This window comes from Cupressus sempervirens, chromosome 9, assembly GCF_028749045.1.
Source record: "Cupressus sempervirens isolate cs-2001-9-10 chromosome 9, ASM2874904v1, whole genome shotgun sequence".
Taxonomy (NCBI): domain Eukaryota; kingdom Viridiplantae; phylum Streptophyta; class Pinopsida; order Cupressales; family Cupressaceae; genus Cupressus; species Cupressus sempervirens.
Genome location: NC_143126.1, coordinates 799,157,015 through 799,178,834, shown reverse-complemented (window position 1 = coordinate 799,178,834; position 21,820 = coordinate 799,157,015). Strand labels below are relative to the sequence as shown.

Below are 21,820 nucleotides of genomic sequence, written 5' to 3'. Positions count from 1 at the left end.
TGGTTAAGTTTTTTTAAATAAGATAAATGTTTTAATTATCAGATAACTGATTCCCCCCCCCCCCCCCCCAAGTTATCTTGGTGGACTATTGTTTCTAGCAATTGGTATCAAAGCATCAGGTCCTTGAAGATAAAGTTTAACAACTTTGGGAGATCCATGGCAAATATGTTCAGGAAATATAGTTTGAAGTCTGATGGAACAAATTATGACACCTGGAAAGTAAAGATGAAGACACATTTGTTATGTATGGGTTTGGGATATTGGATCTTAACAAAATCAGAGAAGACAATCATTGCTAAAAAGGATTTGGGAATTTGCACCGAGGCAGAAAGAGATCTTTTCATGTGTGATACAAGAGCTAGAGAAGCATTATTGATTGCACTTCTTAAAATTGAGTACAATTAGGTAAAATCACTTGATACTTCAAATTTGATTTGGAAAGATTTGCAAAATAGTTTTGAAGGTGATGCACATTCTAAGAAGTTGAGGCTAAAAATTTGGATTTATGCGTTTTAAGATGCCAAAATGATGGAAGATGAAATTTTAAGAACATATATAGGTAGAATATCAAATATTACTATAGGTATTAGATCCCAAGGAGGAAACAAAGAAGATGATGAGGTTATATGGAAGATATTGAAGACTAACACCACCATTTAAGTCAACGATTCAGATGATACAATTGTTGATATATTGTACCAAAGATTTCACAAAGGAGACATTGCTTAGAAGACTTGAAGCAGTTGAGAATGATCTCAGACAGTCCAGATAATTGACTAGAATAAAGAGAACTTTTAGTGCCCTGAATATTTGACCTAGTCTATCAAGGAGCACAAGTGCTTGAGGAGATTTTTCTAGCAAAAGAAGATCTGAAGACGATAGGAAGATTGAAGGAGTAGCCCTTCTGGTAAAAAGAAAAAAAGGAGGTAAGAAAAAATTTTAATGTTGGACTTGTGATGAATATGGTCATTATGCATCTAAGTGTCCTAAAAGAGAGAAAAATTATAAGGGAAATTACAAGCCTAGTAAAGAGAGAGTGTTTGTATGCAAATGAAGATAATGATTTTGATGAACAAGCATTGAGTGCTAGTGATGATGAAATTGGACTTGTGGCAGTTAAAGAAGAAAGTCCAAAAAAGGTAGCTTTGGTGTCACAGGTTGAGAAGAAATCTAATTGGATAATTGATAGTGGTTGTTCACAACATATGACTGGTGACATGAACAAATTTATTGACTTCAAAAGTCAGGATGGAGGAATTGTCAGAGTTGGAAACAATGTAGCATGTCAAGTTAAAGGTATTGGATATATAACTCTTGATGGTAAGACTAACACTCAAGATGTATACTTTGTTGATGGTTCAAAGCACAATCTTTTGAGTGCTAGACAATTAGTAGACAAAGGTTATCAGTTACAGTTCATAGAAAAGACATGCATGATCAAAGACAAAGATGGAAAGATAATTGGAATAGGAACCAAATTTAGAGGTAATGTATTTCAATTGAATCCTACTGAAATGACATGTTTGGTTGCAAAGGTAGATGATAGTTGGTTATGGCATAAGAGAATTTTTCATATAAACTTTGACAATATTGTGAGGACTAGTAGAATTTTTGCTGTTAGAGATTTTTAGAAGATTATAAAGCTAACTAACACAATTCATAAGAAGTGTGTTTTGGCTAAACATAACAGAACTTCTTTTCCTAGTAAGAAGTTTACCACTACAGAAAAGTTAGATATTATGCACACAAATCTTAGCAGTCCTACAAAGACTAAAGAATTCTATGGTGAAACGTATTTTATAATTCTAGCTGATGATTTTTCTAGAATGATGTGGTTTGCATTTCCTAAAGAGAAATCTGAGGCATTTGATAAGTTTAAGATATTCAAGAATAGGGTTGAGAATGAATCTGGTATGAAGATTAAATGTTTAAGATCAAATAGAGGAGGAGAATTTACTTCAAATGAGTTTAACATGTTTTGTGAAGAAAACAGAATTAAAAGGCAGTTGTCAGCTCCGAGAACTCTTGAACAAAATGATGTTGCAGACAAAAGGAACAAGTCAATTACAGAAGCTGCAAGAGCTACGTTAGTAGAGAAAGATGTATCCAAAACATTTTGGAGAGAAGCTTTGAATACAGTAGTCTACACTATGAATAGAGTACAAGTCAGGAAAGACACAAACAATACCCCTTATGAACTATGGTGGTTTGGTCACTCACCTATAGTTAAGTATTTTAGAATTTTTGGAAGTGCTATATCAAAAGAGATGATGACATTGGTAAGTTTGATGCTAGAAGTAATGAATGTATGTTTCTTGGTTATTCATTGAAAAGCAAGGCATATAGATGTTATAATCAGAGAACTAAGAGTATTATGGAAAGTGCAAATGTGAGAATTGATGAGAAATTCAAGATACAAACGAGAATAGTTGATTACAACTTAGATGATGATGTTGTTACTAAGCCAAGGAATGATGAAGTATTTCTTGAGACTAACAATGATTTTCAAAATGAAGGAGAGCCAAGGTAGGAACAAAGCTTAGAACCTTCAGTAGAACCAAGAGTTGAGATAGCAACTCCTACTTTAGGAACAAATATGATAAAGAATCACTCATCCAAGCAGATCATCAGAAGAAAAGATAAAGGTGTGATGGAAAGAAGCAGAGTCAATGAAGAACTATGCTTGACATCTCAAGTTGTGCCTAAGAATGTAGATGAAGCATACAAAGATGATTATTGGAAACAAGCCATGAAAGAGGAATAGGATCAGATAGTAAAGAATGAGACATGGAAATTGGTCCCCAAACCAGTAGACAAGAATGTGATAGGAACTAAATGGGTATTCAGAAACAAAATGAATGAACAAGGCGAAGTTGTAAGAAATAAAGCTAGATTGGTATGTAAAGGTTACTTACAGCAAGAAGGGATAGATTATGAGGGAACTTATGCTCCATTGGCTAGAATAGAAGTAGTAATATTATTCTTAGCCTATGCAACATAAGAAAAATTCAAAGTATATCAGATGGATGTCAAGTCAGCATTTCTGAATGGAGAGCTTCAAGAAGAATTATACATTGAGTAGCCTAAAGGATTTCCTTTGATAGATGACAAGAACATAGTATGCAGACTAAGAAAAACATTTTATGGATTGAAGCAAGCACCCAGAACATGGTATGCAAGATTAGACAAACATTTGACAAAACTTGGATATAGAAAAGGTATGGCAGATAGTCATCTGTATTGGAAAGAAATTGATGATTGTTTGATGATTTTGGTAATATTTGTTGATGATATCATATTTGGAGGAAATGATGAAGAAAGTAAAAAATTTGTTGAGGAGATGAAGAAAGAATTTGAAATGAGTATGATAGGAGAGATGAAATATTTCCTAGAATTGCAGATTGTATAGAATAAAGAAGGAATCTTTATTTCTCAAACTAAGTACTTGAAAGATTTATTGAAAAGATTTGGTTTGGAAACATGCTAACCCATTGGAAAACCTATGGTAATTGGGCACAAGTTATCTACAAAGGATGAGACACCTATTGTTGAGCAGAAAAAGTATAGATACTCACACAAGGCCAGATATAGAAAATGTAGTTGGAATTATTGCAAGATTCCAGGTTGATCCCAGAGAAGCACACTATGCAATAGTGAAAAGAATATTTAAATATCTGAAGGGAACATCAGAGTTCGGATTGTGGTATGACATATATAACAATTTCACTCTAAGTGCTTATACTGATGCAAATTGTGTAAGCAATATGGATGATAGAAAGAGCACCAATGGTGGAGCTTTCTTTCTTGGAGGAAGATTGGTTTCTTGGTTAAGAAAGAAGCAGGATTGTACATCTCAAAGTACAGTAGAACCAAAATATGTTGTAGTAAAGTCATTTGGATGAAGCAGATGCTAAAGGATATAAGGATAGAAATCAATGAACCTATTGTCATACATTGTGACATCACAAGCACAATAAATATGTCTGACAATCTAGTGTTGCATTCAAAGACTAAGCACATTTCTATCAATTATCACATGTTGAGAGAGAAAGTTGTAGATAAGGAAATCATATTGGAATATGTGAGCACTAAAGAGTAGATTGCAGATATACTTACAAAGCCTCTTCCCAAAGAGACTTTTGAGTATTTAAGAGGTATGCTTGAGGTTATGACCCTTCCTACATTAGAGTAAAAGATGCAAGAGTGCAACAGTCCATTGTAATAGAGCACTATTGTTGTCTGGACTAAATGTTGATACTTCTTGTATGGAGGAGTATCTGTGATGGACAAAGTCATCTAGGACTCTTGTTGGATATTGTTGTGAATAGTGTCTTTTGACACTCAAGCTAGTAAGAATCAGTTGTAGTGTTTGATGCAATAAAGTTGGTTGCTGAAATTTTTAACATTGATGTCAATGGAGGAGAAATATTGCATGAAAAACATTATGTTGTTGGAGAAGTTCGACATGAAAAATAGTATTTTTGGCATAAGTTCAGCATGGAATATCAATGGGGGGGAATGATTGATGAAGAGGATTTAAAAAGTAATTTGAACAGTCTTTTGTTGGTATTCTTGGAACTAGATGTTTTTCATCTATGCTGCTATCAATGCCAAAGGGGGAGATTGTTAGAAGATTGGTTGCAAGCATGAATGCTAATGATATTCTTGTGGAGAAGTATTGTAGATACGTTACTATGCTGATATGTTACATTCATGACTAAGTTTTTCATTGATGTCAACATAGCAATTTTTCTATGGTATCTGATAGAAGAACAACGGAAAGATCAAGTTGGTACAGACAGCTAGTGGAGTATTCTAACTATTTGAGGTTATGGGAGATACTTCTGAGTATCTAGTATATGCAATTAACATTGGAAGAAGAAATGACAAGTCTAGAAGAAGTTATGTAAGTTTTGGTGATATTTTTTTTGAGATAGAGTTTACAGAGGCATGTTCTAGTAAACTTGTTATATCTCTTACCATAAGTATTATTCTAAGAATCGAGGTTGAGGACATGAAGAAGACATGTTGGTGATGGCATGGCTAAGCTCGCTCATCATAATATTGCATGTATGAAAATTTATTCAAGTTGCAAGGCGGAAGATTTATGTTATCGCTAAGTGAAACATGTTCTTAATGTGGTCCTATAATAATTAATTGAGAAGGTGTAATAGCTGACTCAATGAATTATTTTGAGGACTCGGTATAAAGGAAAGACATTTTCTTTTATCGTGGTGTGTGACATATGAAATGAATTATATTGATGCGAAGAGATTGTAAGTAGAGAGATAGCATAATGCGAAGTTGAGTAGAGCAGTGTGGAAGTGAAGGAAATTTCATTGCTGAGGTTTTGCTAAGTGATCTGAGGTTTGATATTTGGATCTGAGGTTCATGACCTAGTATAGAAGGTCTGACAGTGTGTTAGTTTGTGGTGATTGATCAGGAAAGTATTATACATACTTCATAAATTCTTGGGTTATGGTCGACGTTGTGGCTGACATATCACTGACATATGGCTGACATGTTGTAACCCTAAAGTGGCATAAAAATACTTATATAAAAGGGCTTAGGGTTAGGGATTATTTCATTGTGAGTGATGTGTAAACTGGTCCTTGCGGCGATATTGAGTTGTAAGGGATTACGAATTGTAATCAATTTGTAATCACTGGATCGTAATAATATTGGACTTGTTGTTTGGTGGACGTAGCCCAGGGATTGGGTGAACCACGTCAAATCTTGGTGTCTTGTTTTCTTTTATGTATGATCTATTATTTTGTGATATTGTTTATATTTGCATGTAATTGTTATTTCTACTTGTGGTTTAATCCTAACAAGTGATTGGTTCAATTGACAGAATAAAAGAAAGAAAAACACAATAGTAAATTATATATTTGAGCAATGAGCTCTTCTTGTAGTTGAAATTGCATGTTTGGGCAGTGGGTTCATCTTACATACATTGTACTACAACTCCTAACAGGGTTGGAATCTCCTAATAGGGACTCAAAGTCTCCTAATAGGGACTCATTGTACTAAATGTTGTAATAGACTCCTAACAAGGTCCCTCCTCTAACAAGGAATATTTATATTAGTACATCACCTTGTGGCCATCATTCCCACTGAGGTTTTCCCTCTGATCAAGGATTTCCCTAGTGAACATATCTAGTGTAATTGTCTATGTGCATTTTATTATGGTTGTTGTTTACTTTGATTGAATGGTTAAGTTTGTTTAAAGAAGATAAATGTTTTAATTATCAGATAAATGATTCACCCCCCTCCCCCTAGTTATTTGGTGTACTATTGTTTCTAACAGGCATAACCCCAAACTACCTCACAAATACTCAAATTTATCTTTAGGTGAAGGCTTCATAAAGATATCTGCAATATGCTCTTTAGTAATTACATACTCTAATCTGATTTCTTTCTCTTCAACTTTTTCTCACAAAATGATACTTGATAGATATATATTTAGTCTTAGAATGCAACACAAGTTTATTAGACATACTTATTGTACTTGTGTTATCACAATGTATGATAACAAGTTCTAATAATTCTATCCCAATGTCCTTCATCATCATCTTCATCCACATGATCTGATTATAGTTGTTTATTGTTGCTACATACTCTTCTTCTACTGTACTCTATGAGATACAGTCTTATTTCTTGCTTAATCAAGAAACCAATCTTCCTCCAAGAAAAAATGATCCACCGCTAATGCTCTTTCTGGCATCCATATTGTTTACCCAATTTGCATCAGTATATGCACACAAAGTAAAATCACTTGATATGTCATACCATAAACCAAAATCAGGTGTAGCCTTCAAATATCTAAATATTCTCTTTATTGTTGCATAATGTGTTTCTCTAGGATCTACTTGAAACCTTGCTACTATACCAACTGCATTTTCTATATCTGGTCCGATGTGAGTCAAATATTGCAAACCTCCAATCATTGATCAGTACTTCTTTTGTTCAACGGTAGGTGTCTCATCTTTGCTACATAACTTGTGACTGGTTATCATGGGCGTACCAATAGGCTTACAACTTTCCAAACCAAATCTTTTCAACAAGTATTTCAAATAATTAGCTTGTGATAGGAAAATACCATCATTGTTCTATACAATCTATAAACCTAAGAAGTATTCCATCTCACCAATCATACTCATCTCAAATTCATTCTTCATTTCATCAAAAAAATTATCACTTGCTTCATCATTTCCTCCAAAGATTATGTCATTCACAAATATCACAATAATCAATAATCCATTCTCAATTCCTTTCAAATACAAATCACTTTATGTCGTACCTTTAGCAAATCCCAACTATGCCAAATATTTTTCAAATCGTGCATATCAGGTTCTATGCAATGCTTTCTTTAATCTACATACCATTTCCTTTTCCTCTATCAAAGGAAATTCTTCAGGTTGCTCTATGTAGACTTCTTCTCGAAGTTCTCCATTCAAAAATGTTGAATTGACATCCATCTAATACCCTTTAAACTTCTTACTTGTTGCATTAGCCAAGAACATCCTTCCTGCTTCAAGTCTGGGAACGGGGGCAAATGTCTCTTCATAATCTATGTCATCTTGCTATAAATATTCTTTGCATACAAATCTTGTTTTATTCCTCACAACCCCACCTTGTTCATTCATCTTATTTTTGAAAACCCAATTAATTCCTATAACATTTGTGTCTTTAGGTCTAGGAACCAATTCTCATGTTTCATTCTTCACAATCTAATCTAGTTGTTCCTTCATTGCTTGAATCCAGTGATCATCCTTGCATGCCTCATCTATACTCTTTGGTTCAACTTGAGAAATCAAACACAATTCTTCATGTACTTTATTTCTTTCCATAACTCATTTTTCTTTACATCCAATAATCTAATCAACGGGGTGATTCTTTGTCAAATTCATGTTTGGTGTAGGTGTTGTTTCAATACTTACTTCTTCTCTAGGTTCATATCTTGGTTCTTCTCTTTGTTCAACAATTTGAGCATCATTTTGCAAATCATTGTTAGTCTCAAAGAGAACTTCAATATTCTCTCTAATAGGTTTAGGATTATCTTCTTCTTCATCAAAATTATAATCCAACATTATCTCTTTAACTAGAGGAGAATGACAAATTATTCCTTATAGCTTTTACCATAATTTTCTATTTTAAATGGTGGTTCAACTTTGGATAAATAATATACATTGTAATATTGTTAGTTCGGTAACTATTGGAATCATGAGATGCCAATACTTTTTGGAGAACCAATCAAATTTGTAGATTTTTGAAGCTTACTTACATTTTGTAAAGTTTCATAATTTAAACATATTTTTAAAATTTAAATAACACTAGTTATTGAGAATTCTATTGGTATGAGTGAAAAAGGCAATGAAATAATTAAATTTCATTTGAAAAAAATCAATAAAATTGAATATTCAAAAGATTCAAAGGATCAAAATATCATTAATGTTATTATTAATAAATCTAATTCAAGTGTTTTATCAAATAACTCTTACAATATAAATTGTTGTATTAATAATTGTTTTTAAAATTAATTGCATTTATAAGAACTACGGTCTACAAGTCACATGTTTCTAATTTAGCATTTAAATGATTGATGATTCACAAGCCCTTGCAAAAGTTTATATTTAAAAACTTTATTGATTATTTTATGACATCTCAATATATAAAATAGAGATTTCATTTGTTTCCATCCTTTTTAAACAAGTTAGTGTATTTTTAAAATGCATTAACTTTAATAAGGTTTATACTCGTGGTTCGATTTTTTATTTATATTGGTGTAATGAATCATACTTTACATTTAAAATTAATCAGTCAAAATTTCATTGACCATTCCCTTGGATTTTAAATAATGTTGCCAATTTGAGTTTATATTTATTATTGAAAAAAATTGTTTAATTTTTTTTCATAAATTACTAGAATTCTTAGCTCCTTATGTTTTAAGAAAAAGGTATAATTAGTTATTTAATGAATAATTATAACAGGCACTATTATTTTATTGAACTAATTTTAATTTATTTAATATAAAATTTAATTCTTATTATTTTTATTTATAAAAAATATTTTGGATATCTTTTTTTTTTATTGTTGAAGTAGGAGTTGCATTTTTTTTCACATATCTAATGCTAAATCTCTTAATTCATGATTTGAATTAGTATTTCTTTTTTAGTAAGAATTTTTTAAAAGAAAATCTCTAGGTTATGAAGTTGTCTATTTATGTTATTAAATTTATGGACTTCCTTACACGTACATTATCAACAAAAAAAATTGTATGGCTAATAAGTTTAAATATTAACATTTTTTTTTGGCAAATAAATAAATTGATTATTCCATTTCATCAGTTATAGTTAACTATGTTGTTTCATGTATAAAATTCTTTAATTAGTTCTTCATTCTACATTCTTTGATGTATTAATTTTGAAAAATATGTACTTCCATAAAATATTTTGAAGTTAAAAGCAATTTCGTGATGCATGTATGCATTTGTGGATCTTTTGACAAATGTGATAGAAGGGAGTTCAAGGAGGTGAAATGATATACATGGAGGGGGGCTCCTATTGCGTTACTTTGCACCCATATGCATTCTATGGGAGGAGAAAAATTGCCCTACCATAAGATTCCCTGACACTTTGAAATCTCATTCTCATTTTCCCAACTCGCAACACTTCAACGTCTATGCATATGGCAGGAACTTTGACACTTGCGCCTCTTATTGAGAATGGAATGACAAGACTGAAATTTAGTTTTCCATCAAAGCTTTCTATAGCTGCAAAATTCTACACACCTGAACTCGGAAGCATCACCATTACACTGAGCTTAGACCAAAATTATTGTCTGCTGACTATCTGATACCACTTGATATTCTTGTACGTCTTTCGATCTTCTCTAATGCGGAGCAACATGCATCCAATTAACAAACGTTTGGTGCCACGAATCAGATATCATAACGGGTATCCCATAAATTCTGGCATATCCACACACCAATAATCACGTAAAACTTCACAAATCTATTTATTCCAAGTTGAAGATTCAAAACCTCCATAGTAAGGGCATGCTCTGTGTAGACTTTTACCTTGAGTGCACAAAGGTTTAAAACCGGGTACTTATCTAAGTGAATCCTCCGCCCTTAAAACAAACATATGATGGTACAGGTTTTGTCACAATGCGTTCAATGAGAATTCAAACATCAAAAAGTTACAGGCATAAAGCACTACGAACATTGCTGCAGGCACCCACCATAATAACTAAATACCATGCCTTCTGGCCTCCTAAGAAACTCTGAATAAACCCTCTTTTGCCAAAACAAAACTATTCGTCCCACAATTAAAGAAAAGAACCATGATTTTGTCACCTTCAATATAGTCACGACCCTTTAATGAATTTTGTTTAATCTCAAATTTGTGAAGGTTAATGTAGGTGTCACAGAACACACCATTATAATATCTCCATTCACAAAGATCAAGCTGATCAGTTTCATATCAGTAAGATATTATTTTGGCTATGAAAACAGTAAATTAAGCGACTTGCAACTATGCAAGTTGTTTATCATTAAAAGGATTCAATAATAAGGAACATTGAAAAGAGTAAAAGAAGACCATGTTTGATGTCTTATATGGCCAAAAATCTAATCAGTTATCAGAATGCAGCCCATTCTAATGTAATCACTAATCCTTTTGACCAGACAACTTTATTATCCTTCGTGAGGAAAGATGACATTCTGAGTCACTCACAATTTTGAAATACAATTAATCATAGGTATACCAAGAAAATTAAGCGGACTAATCAAGAGCTCCATCACCCAAGTTCCTCCACAGGTACGGAAAGAGAAAAGATGAGTGCAATATTTTCTTGTCTATAAAAATATTTTCTGCTTGGTTTATGCTCCCTCTTCTCATTTCCTTGGCACTTCTTCCTTCCATAAGACTCATTGGGTTTAGATAAACAGTTCTGTGTGTTCGATAATACATGACAAGAAAATCCCAGTCCTGTGCATGGCATCGAAAATCTAGTGTTTCTACAAGAAAGTTTCTGATCCAATTTCCTTGCTTTCAGTCTCACCGCCCTGTTTCTTGACAGAGGATAGTTTATGACTTTTGGACAATCCATTAATGCTAAACCAGATGAATTTTCTTGCTTCCGAATAGCATAGCCAGGACCTTCCATATGTGGAGAATCTACCTTTGAAGAGCCATGCTGTTTTCTTTTAAGCCATGAAGTTAAGGGATTTAGCTGCTGCATTGCAACCTGTAATTTCAAGATTAAGATAGAGTCAATATTAATTTCAAAAAGAAATATGGTATACCTGGACTTCATTCTACCATAAAAATTTGGTTGATAGATGCAGTTTCATGAAACTGCAACTGCAACATGATGTTTATAATAATCATAAATATTAGATCACTTTCATCACATGGTTAAGAAAGCAAAAAGAAAAACATGATAGCATGGATATCCGAAGGAAAATAGGAAAATGATGTATTTCACCGTAGAAACCATGCTCAAAGATGCAAAAAGAGTTGGAGGAGTTGGTGGTCCATGATTATCCATCTTTCTATCAGAAACCCTTTGATTGCATTGCGACTCAGCAGAAGCAACTGTACCAAAACTCCTTGGTTTCTCATCTTCATCATCCTCTTCCTCTTCTTCTTCATAATCCTGAGAAGGTCCACCCTCGGAGTCTTCTGGCCCCGGTGTATCTTTCGGTTCCTTTTCTTGAGCATTAATTTCCACAGTTTCTTCATACTCATGCTTATTATCAACTTGATTTTCTAAATCATCCAGCAAACCTTCCGTTTCTTCCTGAACTTTAAAAAATTGAAATTCTAAATCAACACGATTACGTTTTTCCTCCTCATTTTTCTTCTTGCCCAACTTTTGCTGCAGCACTCTAGTCGTCGCTTGAACCTTCTCTTCTTTACGCTTGGCTTCCTCCATCTTAGCTTTTTCTTCCTCTCCAACGAATTCATCAAAATCAAGAGGAAGAAATTGACCGTCGGGCTTGTTCTCACCAGACTCATCCCAAAATAGTCGAACATGTCCTTCAGAGTCTTCAGTCCAATTGATAAGCCGATTTGTTGGTAGATGGATGAGGACTTCTCTATCTGGATCCTTGATATCAGACATAGCGAGGAATTCAGGATCTGCAAGAAGTTTCAGATTCAGATAAGCATCATGACAACTTAAAATCATACAAGGAAGTATTAACCCCAAAAGAGATCAGTTTAAAGTGCTCAGAATCTCCATTTGTGCTAAAGGAGAGACATACCATCCCACCACCACTTTTCCAGTTCAGCAGGCATTGGTATTCTCAAAGGTGACTTGTAATATGAGTCTAGCCACATTTGTCTTTCCTGATCAACATCATTTACATACCTTTTCCATAGTTCTGGAACCTGTAAACCATTATGTTATAATTTAATGTTATATATCAGTAAATGAAAAATTAAACTTACTGCTATAAGTTGAATACCTCGTAAAACTGGTTAATAAAACCTGGCGCCATCCACACATCTTCTTCATCATACATGTATGGATGTTGAGGATCAGAGTATGGACCTTTCAATTCCCTGACCACTTCAGAGACATTATAACCACAAACCCTCAGCCTTTTATATATGTTTTCTAACGTTAATTGATGATTTAATCAGTCTTGCAAATGTCTAGGGAGTGAGAGAAATTACTTCCGTCAGGCTTGTTAACAAACATCCTTGCTTTTGCTGCTGCAACCTCAGCTAAAGATGCATGCATCTGCAAATTAAATTAGATCAAAATTTTAAAATAATCACTAAAAGGGAACTTCAAGAGAAGGTAAATATATCTCTCTACCATGTGTCTTGGGACATATGGGAAAGAAAAGACATGAAACACAAAAGGATGATGAATCTCATCATACAGCTGATATCTCAGCATTGCATTCTCCATAATCAGAATCCATCTCACCGAAGTAGAATCTACCCTGCAGGCACCATAACCAAACGCAACGAGTAATCTGATTAATTGTAGGTAATCAAAGAGGTCCTTGCTCAAGCTTTGCTCCAATTCAGAAGGACCATACAAGAAAAACTAGCATATTCTGCTATTAGTTATTACAATTGTCGACGGTTCCAACAGTAAAGCTTTTGACCTTCTCCGCGAATTCCTGATTGCTTGTAAAACTTAAAAATTAGAAGACATCAAATAAGACATTACCCATACTGTACGGCGATTAACTTCATAAACTCCACATCCATGCATTCGGCCATGCTTCCACTGTCCAGCATATCTGTAATGCCCCGTTTCACTACCATATGCAAAATCACACACAGTATGAGTTAAAATATATTCATCAGATTACAAAAGTATGCCCTTCCTGTATTCAATTATTTTGGAGTACCAACAACATATTAGAAATATAAAGAGTAGAAATGCTGATATATGATTCTGTTTCTAAATGCTTAGTTACATGATGATGAGAGATATAAATTTATAGGCTGAAGTTCTAATTAAGAAAAAGTAATTCCAAAATTTGGGCTGCAGTCCTAAAAAAATGTTTCTGTTTGGTTCTGTAAAAAATAATTAGGACAACAGCATCAATGTAATCCCATTCAGCAAGTGCTGGTTGGTTCTGTTATGCTGTTGTTGTTCCCTATTGTCTGTTTATGAGCATGAGAAATCAAAAACTGCAACATAACAACAAAATAAAAGATTTAAAGTTTATAATATGTAATCAAGGTTCTAAAGTCCGATTACATATCCACTTAAAACCTTAAAATCTTTTGATTGACAACCCAAATTAAGTCCTAAGATAGCTTGAAACAGGTGTGTGACTGAAAGCAGGAGATTAAAGGAAACAAAAAGACCAAAACAAACACACTAAAATGCAATAAAGGATTTTTAAGGCCTCAAGAATCAAGCATATGCTACTAGATTTGATAATTTTAATCAAGCTTTAAAAAAAGATGGTAACTTGAAAAGAACCTTCAATAAAAGGACTCACAATATGAATTAGGAAGGATTAAATGACCAACTTTCACAAATCATATAGTAAATCAACTTAGAGAAATTGAAAACTTTAATGTCAAAGTTCTGTAGTGTTGCCTCCCTTTTGTGATTACAAAATGGACATTACAAAATGGACAACAAAATTAAATTAGAAGTATTACTACTGATCCACGTTCCTTAACATGGTATCAGAGCAGGACAAAAACCTGGTTGCACTGTTTTGGTCATTATAAACACATTTACACGGAAATAAGTTCTTATTGTTGTTGCTCTGTGATTTGCAAGAGAGATTACAATATCCAGCAGTGGAAGCAAATTACAATGGCCTTGGAGATTTGCGGTTAATGTTGCAAAGTTTTTGTTACTTCATAATTCTGGGATTACGTAAGGAAACATTTACTCTGAGTTTATATGGTTTAGCATGGAGTTTGCTGAGCCCCAAAAAAATATCGACACAATATTCATATTTATTATTTAATATTGTGAATAATTTTTATTAAAAAAAAGTATAAATCTGGAGAAATAACATTGCCTGTCATGGTTATTGTGTTATGTGGAGACTTCAGTTGAGAAACTCCAGGATGAATTAAATTTACATCAAGCATAGCATATTCCTACACAAGCATCAGGCACTGTGTGAGGATGATGGTATTGATTGTTTGGAAGAGAAGAGGTTCAATTTGAAGCCTTTTTCCTAGTTGAGGCACCAATGCTTGGCCTTTGAGTTTGTAGTTTCTCCTTGTACCCACCGATCAAAATATTTAGACTTTTGCAAAACTGTGGGACTGGCACATAGTGGAGAGACATTGAGAATTAATATTCTTGAGGAGACTGTTACTCTCTGAAACTATTATTCTGTGCCAAGCAAATAATCAATGGTTCAATACTGATACAGTTGCAGTCACGGGGATAATTCATTAGATGCTAGCACAGATTCAAGCTTGGAGATGTCTTTTGGAGCGCATCTGTTGGTGTTGAGAAGGGGACTTCAACATTTGATGACTGTGGTGTTGCTGAGCATTTATATTACCATCGGAGCATTCATTATTAGTATTCTTTTGGAGACTATAGTTGCGTTGTTTCATTTTAATATTTTAGACATAATTTTGGCTATCAAGCAACCTAAAAGAAGCATCAGGACAAACACAGAGGCATCGGTATAAAATCGCTAGCAAGAGGGAACATATTATATATATATATATCTGTATACTGGGATTCTGGCGTGGGCATATATATAAATCCATAGCACTATCTTCTGGACGGATATTACCGAATGCCAAATATAGGATATAGAAAATAAATTCAAACTGGATGCAGTTGGATCAAAGATAATGCACAAATGCATGAGAAGTGTGGAGAACGCATGCGATATATTTGACAGGAAGCTGGGTCGAGAGCTCACTAGAGGCATTGTCAATTGCAATTGTATATATGAGATATATGATCTCATTTGATGGGACTGCAATTGAACTAAAAAAATGCTGATATATACACTCTAAAATTGAATATATATATATCTGTGTGTGTGTGTGTGTGTGTGTGTGTGTGTGTGTGTGTGAGGTATCTAATTTGCATCAACATCTATCTCCAGCAATAGTAATAAAGCTGACTGCACGGACCAGTTTGAAGGAAATAATCCAATCGATGTAATTTATATATATATATATATATATATATATATATATATATATATATATATATATATATATATATATATATATATATATCTGTGTGTGTGTGTGTGAGGTATCTAATTTGCATCAACATCTATCTCCAGCAATAGTAATAAAGCTGGCTACACGGACCAGTTTGAAGGAAATAATCCAATTGATGTAATTTCCATTGTGTGGAAGTAGGAAGTTCGAATATACTACTACGTGGTTTGATGTCCTTTCATAGATGGGCCTGTCTTTTCTATGCTGACTGAAGCTTATCTCTCCCATCTATTCGCTTGATTCTTCCTTGGGGAACTATTGAGTATTGATAGGCAACTAGATGTGGCTGAACAACGAGTCTAGTCTAAAAAAATTGTTCATCCCATTGTACTGCTATTGCCATACTTGTAAAACTTTGTAGTACCAATTAGTTATATCAACAACTACTGTTGAACTTGAACTATTAATTGCAGGAGTGCCCAGAATGAAATTTCTAATGAAGCATTGAAAGTCTTCTACTAGATACTGTGGGATGCAATGAAACCAAACCCTCATAACATCTTCGCTGTTATACCTGCATTTGCCCACTGAAAGGCTGTGAGAGGCCTGGTGATTCATTATTATGTTCTCAAAAGAAGAAGAGAGTCAAATTTGTACGTCAGTAGTGCACTTATAGACATGTATGTCAAGTGTGGGCATACGAAACGTTCGCACAAAACATTCAAGGATATACCTGTAAGATTAAAAAAATGTGGCTTCTTGGAGTACATTGATTTTTTCAGATAATACGTGCATGACGATACCCAAGATTCTATGACACTGATCCATCAAATAGAATAATCAGGTGTAAAGCCTGATGATGTCACTTTAATTAGCTGTTATATCTACTTTTGACTGTAGCATCTCATGACGTCATTCTTATAGTTGTTCTATCTACTTGTGACCGTACAAGTTTAGTGGGAGAATTCCAAGAGGGCAACGATGACTGATTATAAGAGATGAGGATTTCTACCCCTGAATATTGATCATAAATTTTATGTAGTAATTTCATGAATAGTAAATTTTATATCCTTCTATCATTGGTATTCCACTTAGGGATAGATAATTTTATGAACTATTTGCAACCTCCTTCTGAATTACTTTCAGGACAGATCAAGAGGCATAAGAGTTTAAATTCAAGAGAAAGAACTAGATGTTTGCAATCATGGGACTGAGTTTATGGTTAAGACGCTTCTTTGAAGAGAAGAAATTCACACTCAAAGGGAGTTTAACAGCTCATTAGAGGCAACCTTGAACAAAGAATTTAGGAGGTTGATGCATGTACTTGAGCTTCAAATGGAAGTCACATTATCATAAATGTTTGGAGTTGTCAAGCCTGAGGATAAATCCACAGTTTATTACATTCACCCACATTACTATGGAATCAGATGTGTACAACTGCATACAGGAAATTGCTCTTGCAAACAATGTTGTGAATACTTGTGGATATGTGCCAGATGTTGAGAGTCTCTGGAAATAATACATCTTCCATAATTAGAAATGTGAACAGGGCATGCTCCTGTGACAGAGGGAGCAGCTAGAGGGTATAATTCATTTTTAATCTTCGAGGTTCCTATGTCATACTGATTTAGAGAGAGTAGACCATTTTGAGATGGTTTCTCTAGTGATCCAGAAACTGCAGCAAGTTGAGGACCATGATTCATGATATGAAGTTCCATGTGTATAGGCTGAAAAACCTTTAGACAAATGCCTAAGATGGAATGCTATTCATTCAGAATATAGTATCACTGAAGATCTGACAAATGATATTTTCTCCAAGCCTTCTACAAAAGTCAAGTTTGTGCATTACTGAAGACAAGCTAGAAGTTATGAATCAAAGCACTTACTCAGAGGAAGCCTCAGCAGCAGTGATTATCTGAGATGCATTTGAATTTTGAATGCATCCTTCTCTGAGAGAGAGATGTTTGATATGAAAGCCCTTCTTCCACCCTCTGGGAATATCCATGGTGGATCCACCCTCTGATATCGTTTATGTTGGATGCATGTGAGTTACTACATGATTCTGCAGAAACATCATGAAAGGTGACAATCTTTCATATATGTTTGTTTGTGGTTACTATAGTAAGGTGATGACCTTACAATAGTCTAACCTGATATCATGATGGAAGTTATAATGATCTCCCTAGAGATCATGATAGTACATATCTCTTGTAACTAAGTTGGTAGTTATTAAGATATGATTCTGCAGAAACATCATGAAAGGTGACAATCTTTCATATATGTTTGTTTGTGGTTACTATAGTAAGGTGATGACCTTACAATAGTCTGACCTGATATCATGATGGAAGTTATAATGATCTCCCTAGAGATCATGATAGAACATATCTCTTGTAACTAAGTTGGTAGTTATTAAGATATTGGATTAGTTTCTTCTGCTATCATGATGCATGTTATAATGATGTCCCTGGACATCACAGTAGTGCATATCTCTCATGTAATTGAATTAGTAGATATAGAGATATGGCATGGTGTGTACTATGAGACTTAGTGTATGGAGACACCATGTACAGATATTTTCCTTGGTAGGCATCATGAGACTTGATGCCAATCCGCATGCGCGCACACAATTTTTTTTTCCAAATATATATTTAACAATCATTAACATAGGCAATATACTGATTAGTAGTTTGATTAATTCATTAATATCACTGTGTTGAGTTATTATCTACCAATAATAAACATTGTATGATGCCCGATGATCATAACATCATTTTTATTGCTGATGATTATTGAAATAATATAATGCTCGATAATCATAACAGAATTGTTATTGTCGATGATCATTCGAATAATATACTGCTGATTGTTATGTTTGATAACATACTAATGTTATCAGCGATTAACATTAGCGATGTGTTTACTAATCTGAGCCCGATAACAATTATCGGTCAAGCATTACATGAAAACAGCATCCGTGTATTAGACTACTACTAATAGTGCATGCCCCATGGAGAGACATGCCCCTACATGGGTGTGCCCCTACATGGGTGTGGTCTACGTAGGGACATGCCTCTCTATGAGACATGTCCCTTTGTATCATATATATTATTTACATGTAACTGCTCTTGGAAAATATTGAGACACACAGCAATACCATTACAAGTAGCAGGCTCCTCTAAGAATTGCATTTTGTTTTGAGAACCCTGCACAAAGAACACATCAGCAAGACAGATATATCATCAAGGAGAACATATCAGCATTATATTAAGAGCATTTGAGTATATCAAATTGAATTATGAGTATTAGTTCTGATCCACATTCCTTAAAAGGTTGGACACCCACGATACATAAAGACCTATAGACAAATCTAAGAAAGGTTTTCTTGGAAGGGCCTTAAGAATGACACTCTGCAGTACATGCGAAAATGCTCCACTTGCCATGAAAACAAATCCAAGCACACCTTACCTATAGGACTACTTCGGTCGATCACAATCCCTAACCACAAGTGGTATAGCACCTCAATGGATTTCATTCCTGGGCTTCCCAATGTGCAAGGAAAGGATTGCACATTCGTCGTGGTAGACCATTTGAGTAAGTATGCCCATTTCTTTAAAATCTTCGTCGGATACCTGGCAGCTCAATTTGTCGAGTTGTTCTTTCATGAGGTATTTTGTTTGCATGGTCTTCTACAGAACATAGTGAGTGACAAGGATAGCCACTTCCTTAGCACCTTTTGGATGGAGTTATTTTTGTTGGCAAGATCAGACTTGTCGCCAGGCATGAGCTACCACCCACAGAAGGAAGGACAAACAGAGATTGTGAACAAATAGCTAGAGGATTAACCTTAAAAACTATGTTTCAGCAGAGTAGAAGGCGAAGGCATGGGTCTATTGGTAACAATTGGGAGAACATTGTTACACTACCACCTTCCTCATGTCAATAGGTATGGCACCCTTCATAGGGATATATGGTTATGAACCTTACTCATCTGTGGATCTCACATTGGGTGACAATCACGCACCAGGGCCAAAAGCTAGCTACATAAGAGTTTGGAGATCTTGAGATCTCTCAAGGATAACCTAGGACTCAGAACCAAAAGCAAATGATTATTGACCAACACTAAAGTGAGCGGAGTTTTGAGGTTGGCGATCTAGTATACCTTCAACTTCAACCATATAAATAATCCTTCCTGTAGATACAGTAAGGAGATGCTAAGCCACATTTCTATGGACTGTAAAATGTGGTTCAATTGGTGGGAAAGTTGCCTACGAGTTGGAACTTCCTTAGTCGGATTCAAAATGTTTTTCATGTGTCCTATCTCAAGAAGGCCAATGGGTAGCTGTTGTGAGGTTCTCACACCATCGCCCCAAAATTTTGGGGACCCCCCTTTTTTTAGTCGCCATGGCAAATTTTTGAGTTGTCCAAAAAAATTTTGATTTGATTTTTTGAAAACTTTTTAAGTCTTGGACACCTTCAGGGCCAAAGGGGAGAGGGCTAGGTTTATTTTCACCCAGTTTCAACTTGATTTTCCAAGAACAACCAATTTCATCCTTAGACTGAAAAAAATTTCAAAGAGCAACACTTGGCAAGATAAATTGTAAAATTCGTACTTAAACGTTTTCTTTTGAAAATTTGGACATAATTGTGTAATTTGAATAATTTTCAAAAATAATTTTTTTATTCGATTTAAGTTATTTGGAAAATCTTGAATTTTTTTTGGTGAACAAATTAATTTTTGTGATGATGAGATCAAATTGCAAAATCAATTTTAGACTCTAGAAATAATTTTTAAAATTGCTTAGCAAAATCAATATGATTTGAATTGCAAAAAAAAAAAAAAATCGGCTTTAGTGGATTAAAATTGCCTTGAAAAATTCTAAGCCTTTAATGAAAATTGGTAATTTAATATGGAAAAAACAGTTTTTGGCTAGCCAAAATCCAATCTTAATGACATATTAATTGCTAAATCATCATTAAATGGAAATATTTAGCATCTCCAAGGCATTATTTAATTTCTTTTTGCAATTTTGGTCTAATTGGCAAATTTAAAAAGTAAAATTCATCATGGCAAAGTTAATTTTGTGCTAAGCATTTAATTGGGGGCCAGCTTTAGTGGTCTAATTAATATTTTCTTGCTCCCAGGGTCCCAGTCAGCCAACTATGGAAAATAGGAAAGTTGCATATAAGAGGAGGCCTCCTTCCCCTTTCCTCCTTACTTCTCACTCTTCCTCCTCAAAGTGTTGGCGATTTTGGCAAAAGCAATCCTCTCTTCATTTTGGGCGAATTTTATCTTGGAGCAGCTCCTCTTCCTTTCGCGATTCCTCTTGGGAGGCAGATTTTTTTGCATTTTTGGGCAATTTTGCTTGCAATTAAGCATTTTCAGACCTTGGTGATTTCTCTTTGGAGACAAATTTTTGCATTATTTGGTGATTTTTCTCCTCCTATTAGGGCTGCGAGTTATGACCTAGGTGACTTTTGGAGGGCAGATTGGAAACTTTCCATGCTTGGGCAAATTGGTTTTTGAGGGTAGAATTTTCCACTCTTGGCAATTTTTCAAGGTAGATCTGATTTTTATGCCCTAGGCAATTTATGATGGAGGTCTGATTTTCTCCATTTGGGACTGCATTTTTACATCAGAGCTGGGCAATTTTAGTTTGGAAAAGAAATACATGATGAAAATCATATTTCTTGGGGCAAATGGTGGACAATTCTAAAAGATTAAAATTCTGATTTGCAAGGGATTTGAAGTTCTTGAAGTCTGATCCTAAATTCCAAAAGAAAGATCTGGCTATTGGTAGAGGTGACTTTTAATCATTTAAGGTTGAACGGGGTCCTTAAGCTGACTTCTTTCTTTCATTCTTGTCTAGATACTGTCTCCCGTGGTTCTCCTTGCATTCATTGTCCACCACTTTACCATCTTGTAATAGGGCGACGAGATGGAGGATGGTAGTGCAAGCAAGAATCCTAAGGGAACAAATACTAAGAAAGACAAAGAGGATATGATGCCCAAAACAACTTTCTTCTCGAAAATAAAACGAATAACTAATACCAATGTTGGTACAATAAACATGATACAAGTAAAGGACAGACTAAAAGAAGGTCAATCCCCCTTGGCAAAGAAGATATACAGAAGCGAAATTGTACACACGGCAGCTTTTCCTCCTACATTGCCCTGT

General features: G+C 34.4%; 1 protein-coding gene across 1 annotated transcript in view; it reads right to left on the bottom strand.

Moving 5' to 3' along the window:
* Positions 1-10,523: 10,523 nt before the first annotated feature.
* EMB1211 (MORN (Membrane Occupation and Recognition Nexus) repeat-containing protein) overlaps positions 10,524-21,820 on the bottom strand; it is a 79,385-nt gene continuing 68,088 nt past the window's right edge. The window contains exons 5-11 of the mRNA XM_089802122.1: positions 13,198-13,288; positions 12,902-12,964; positions 12,690-12,756; positions 12,479-12,582; positions 12,275-12,401; positions 11,494-12,149; positions 10,524-11,253 (exon numbers count right to left, since the gene is read on the bottom strand). Of these exons, the coding sequence (XP_089658248.1) occupies positions 10,804-11,253; positions 11,494-12,149; positions 12,275-12,401; positions 12,479-12,582; positions 12,690-12,756; positions 12,902-12,964; positions 13,198-13,288 (1,558 nt within the window). The 3' untranslated portion in view covers positions 10,524-10,803. The remainder of the gene's footprint in view (positions 11,254-11,493; positions 12,150-12,274; positions 12,402-12,478; positions 12,583-12,689; positions 12,757-12,901; positions 12,965-13,197; positions 13,289-21,820) is intronic.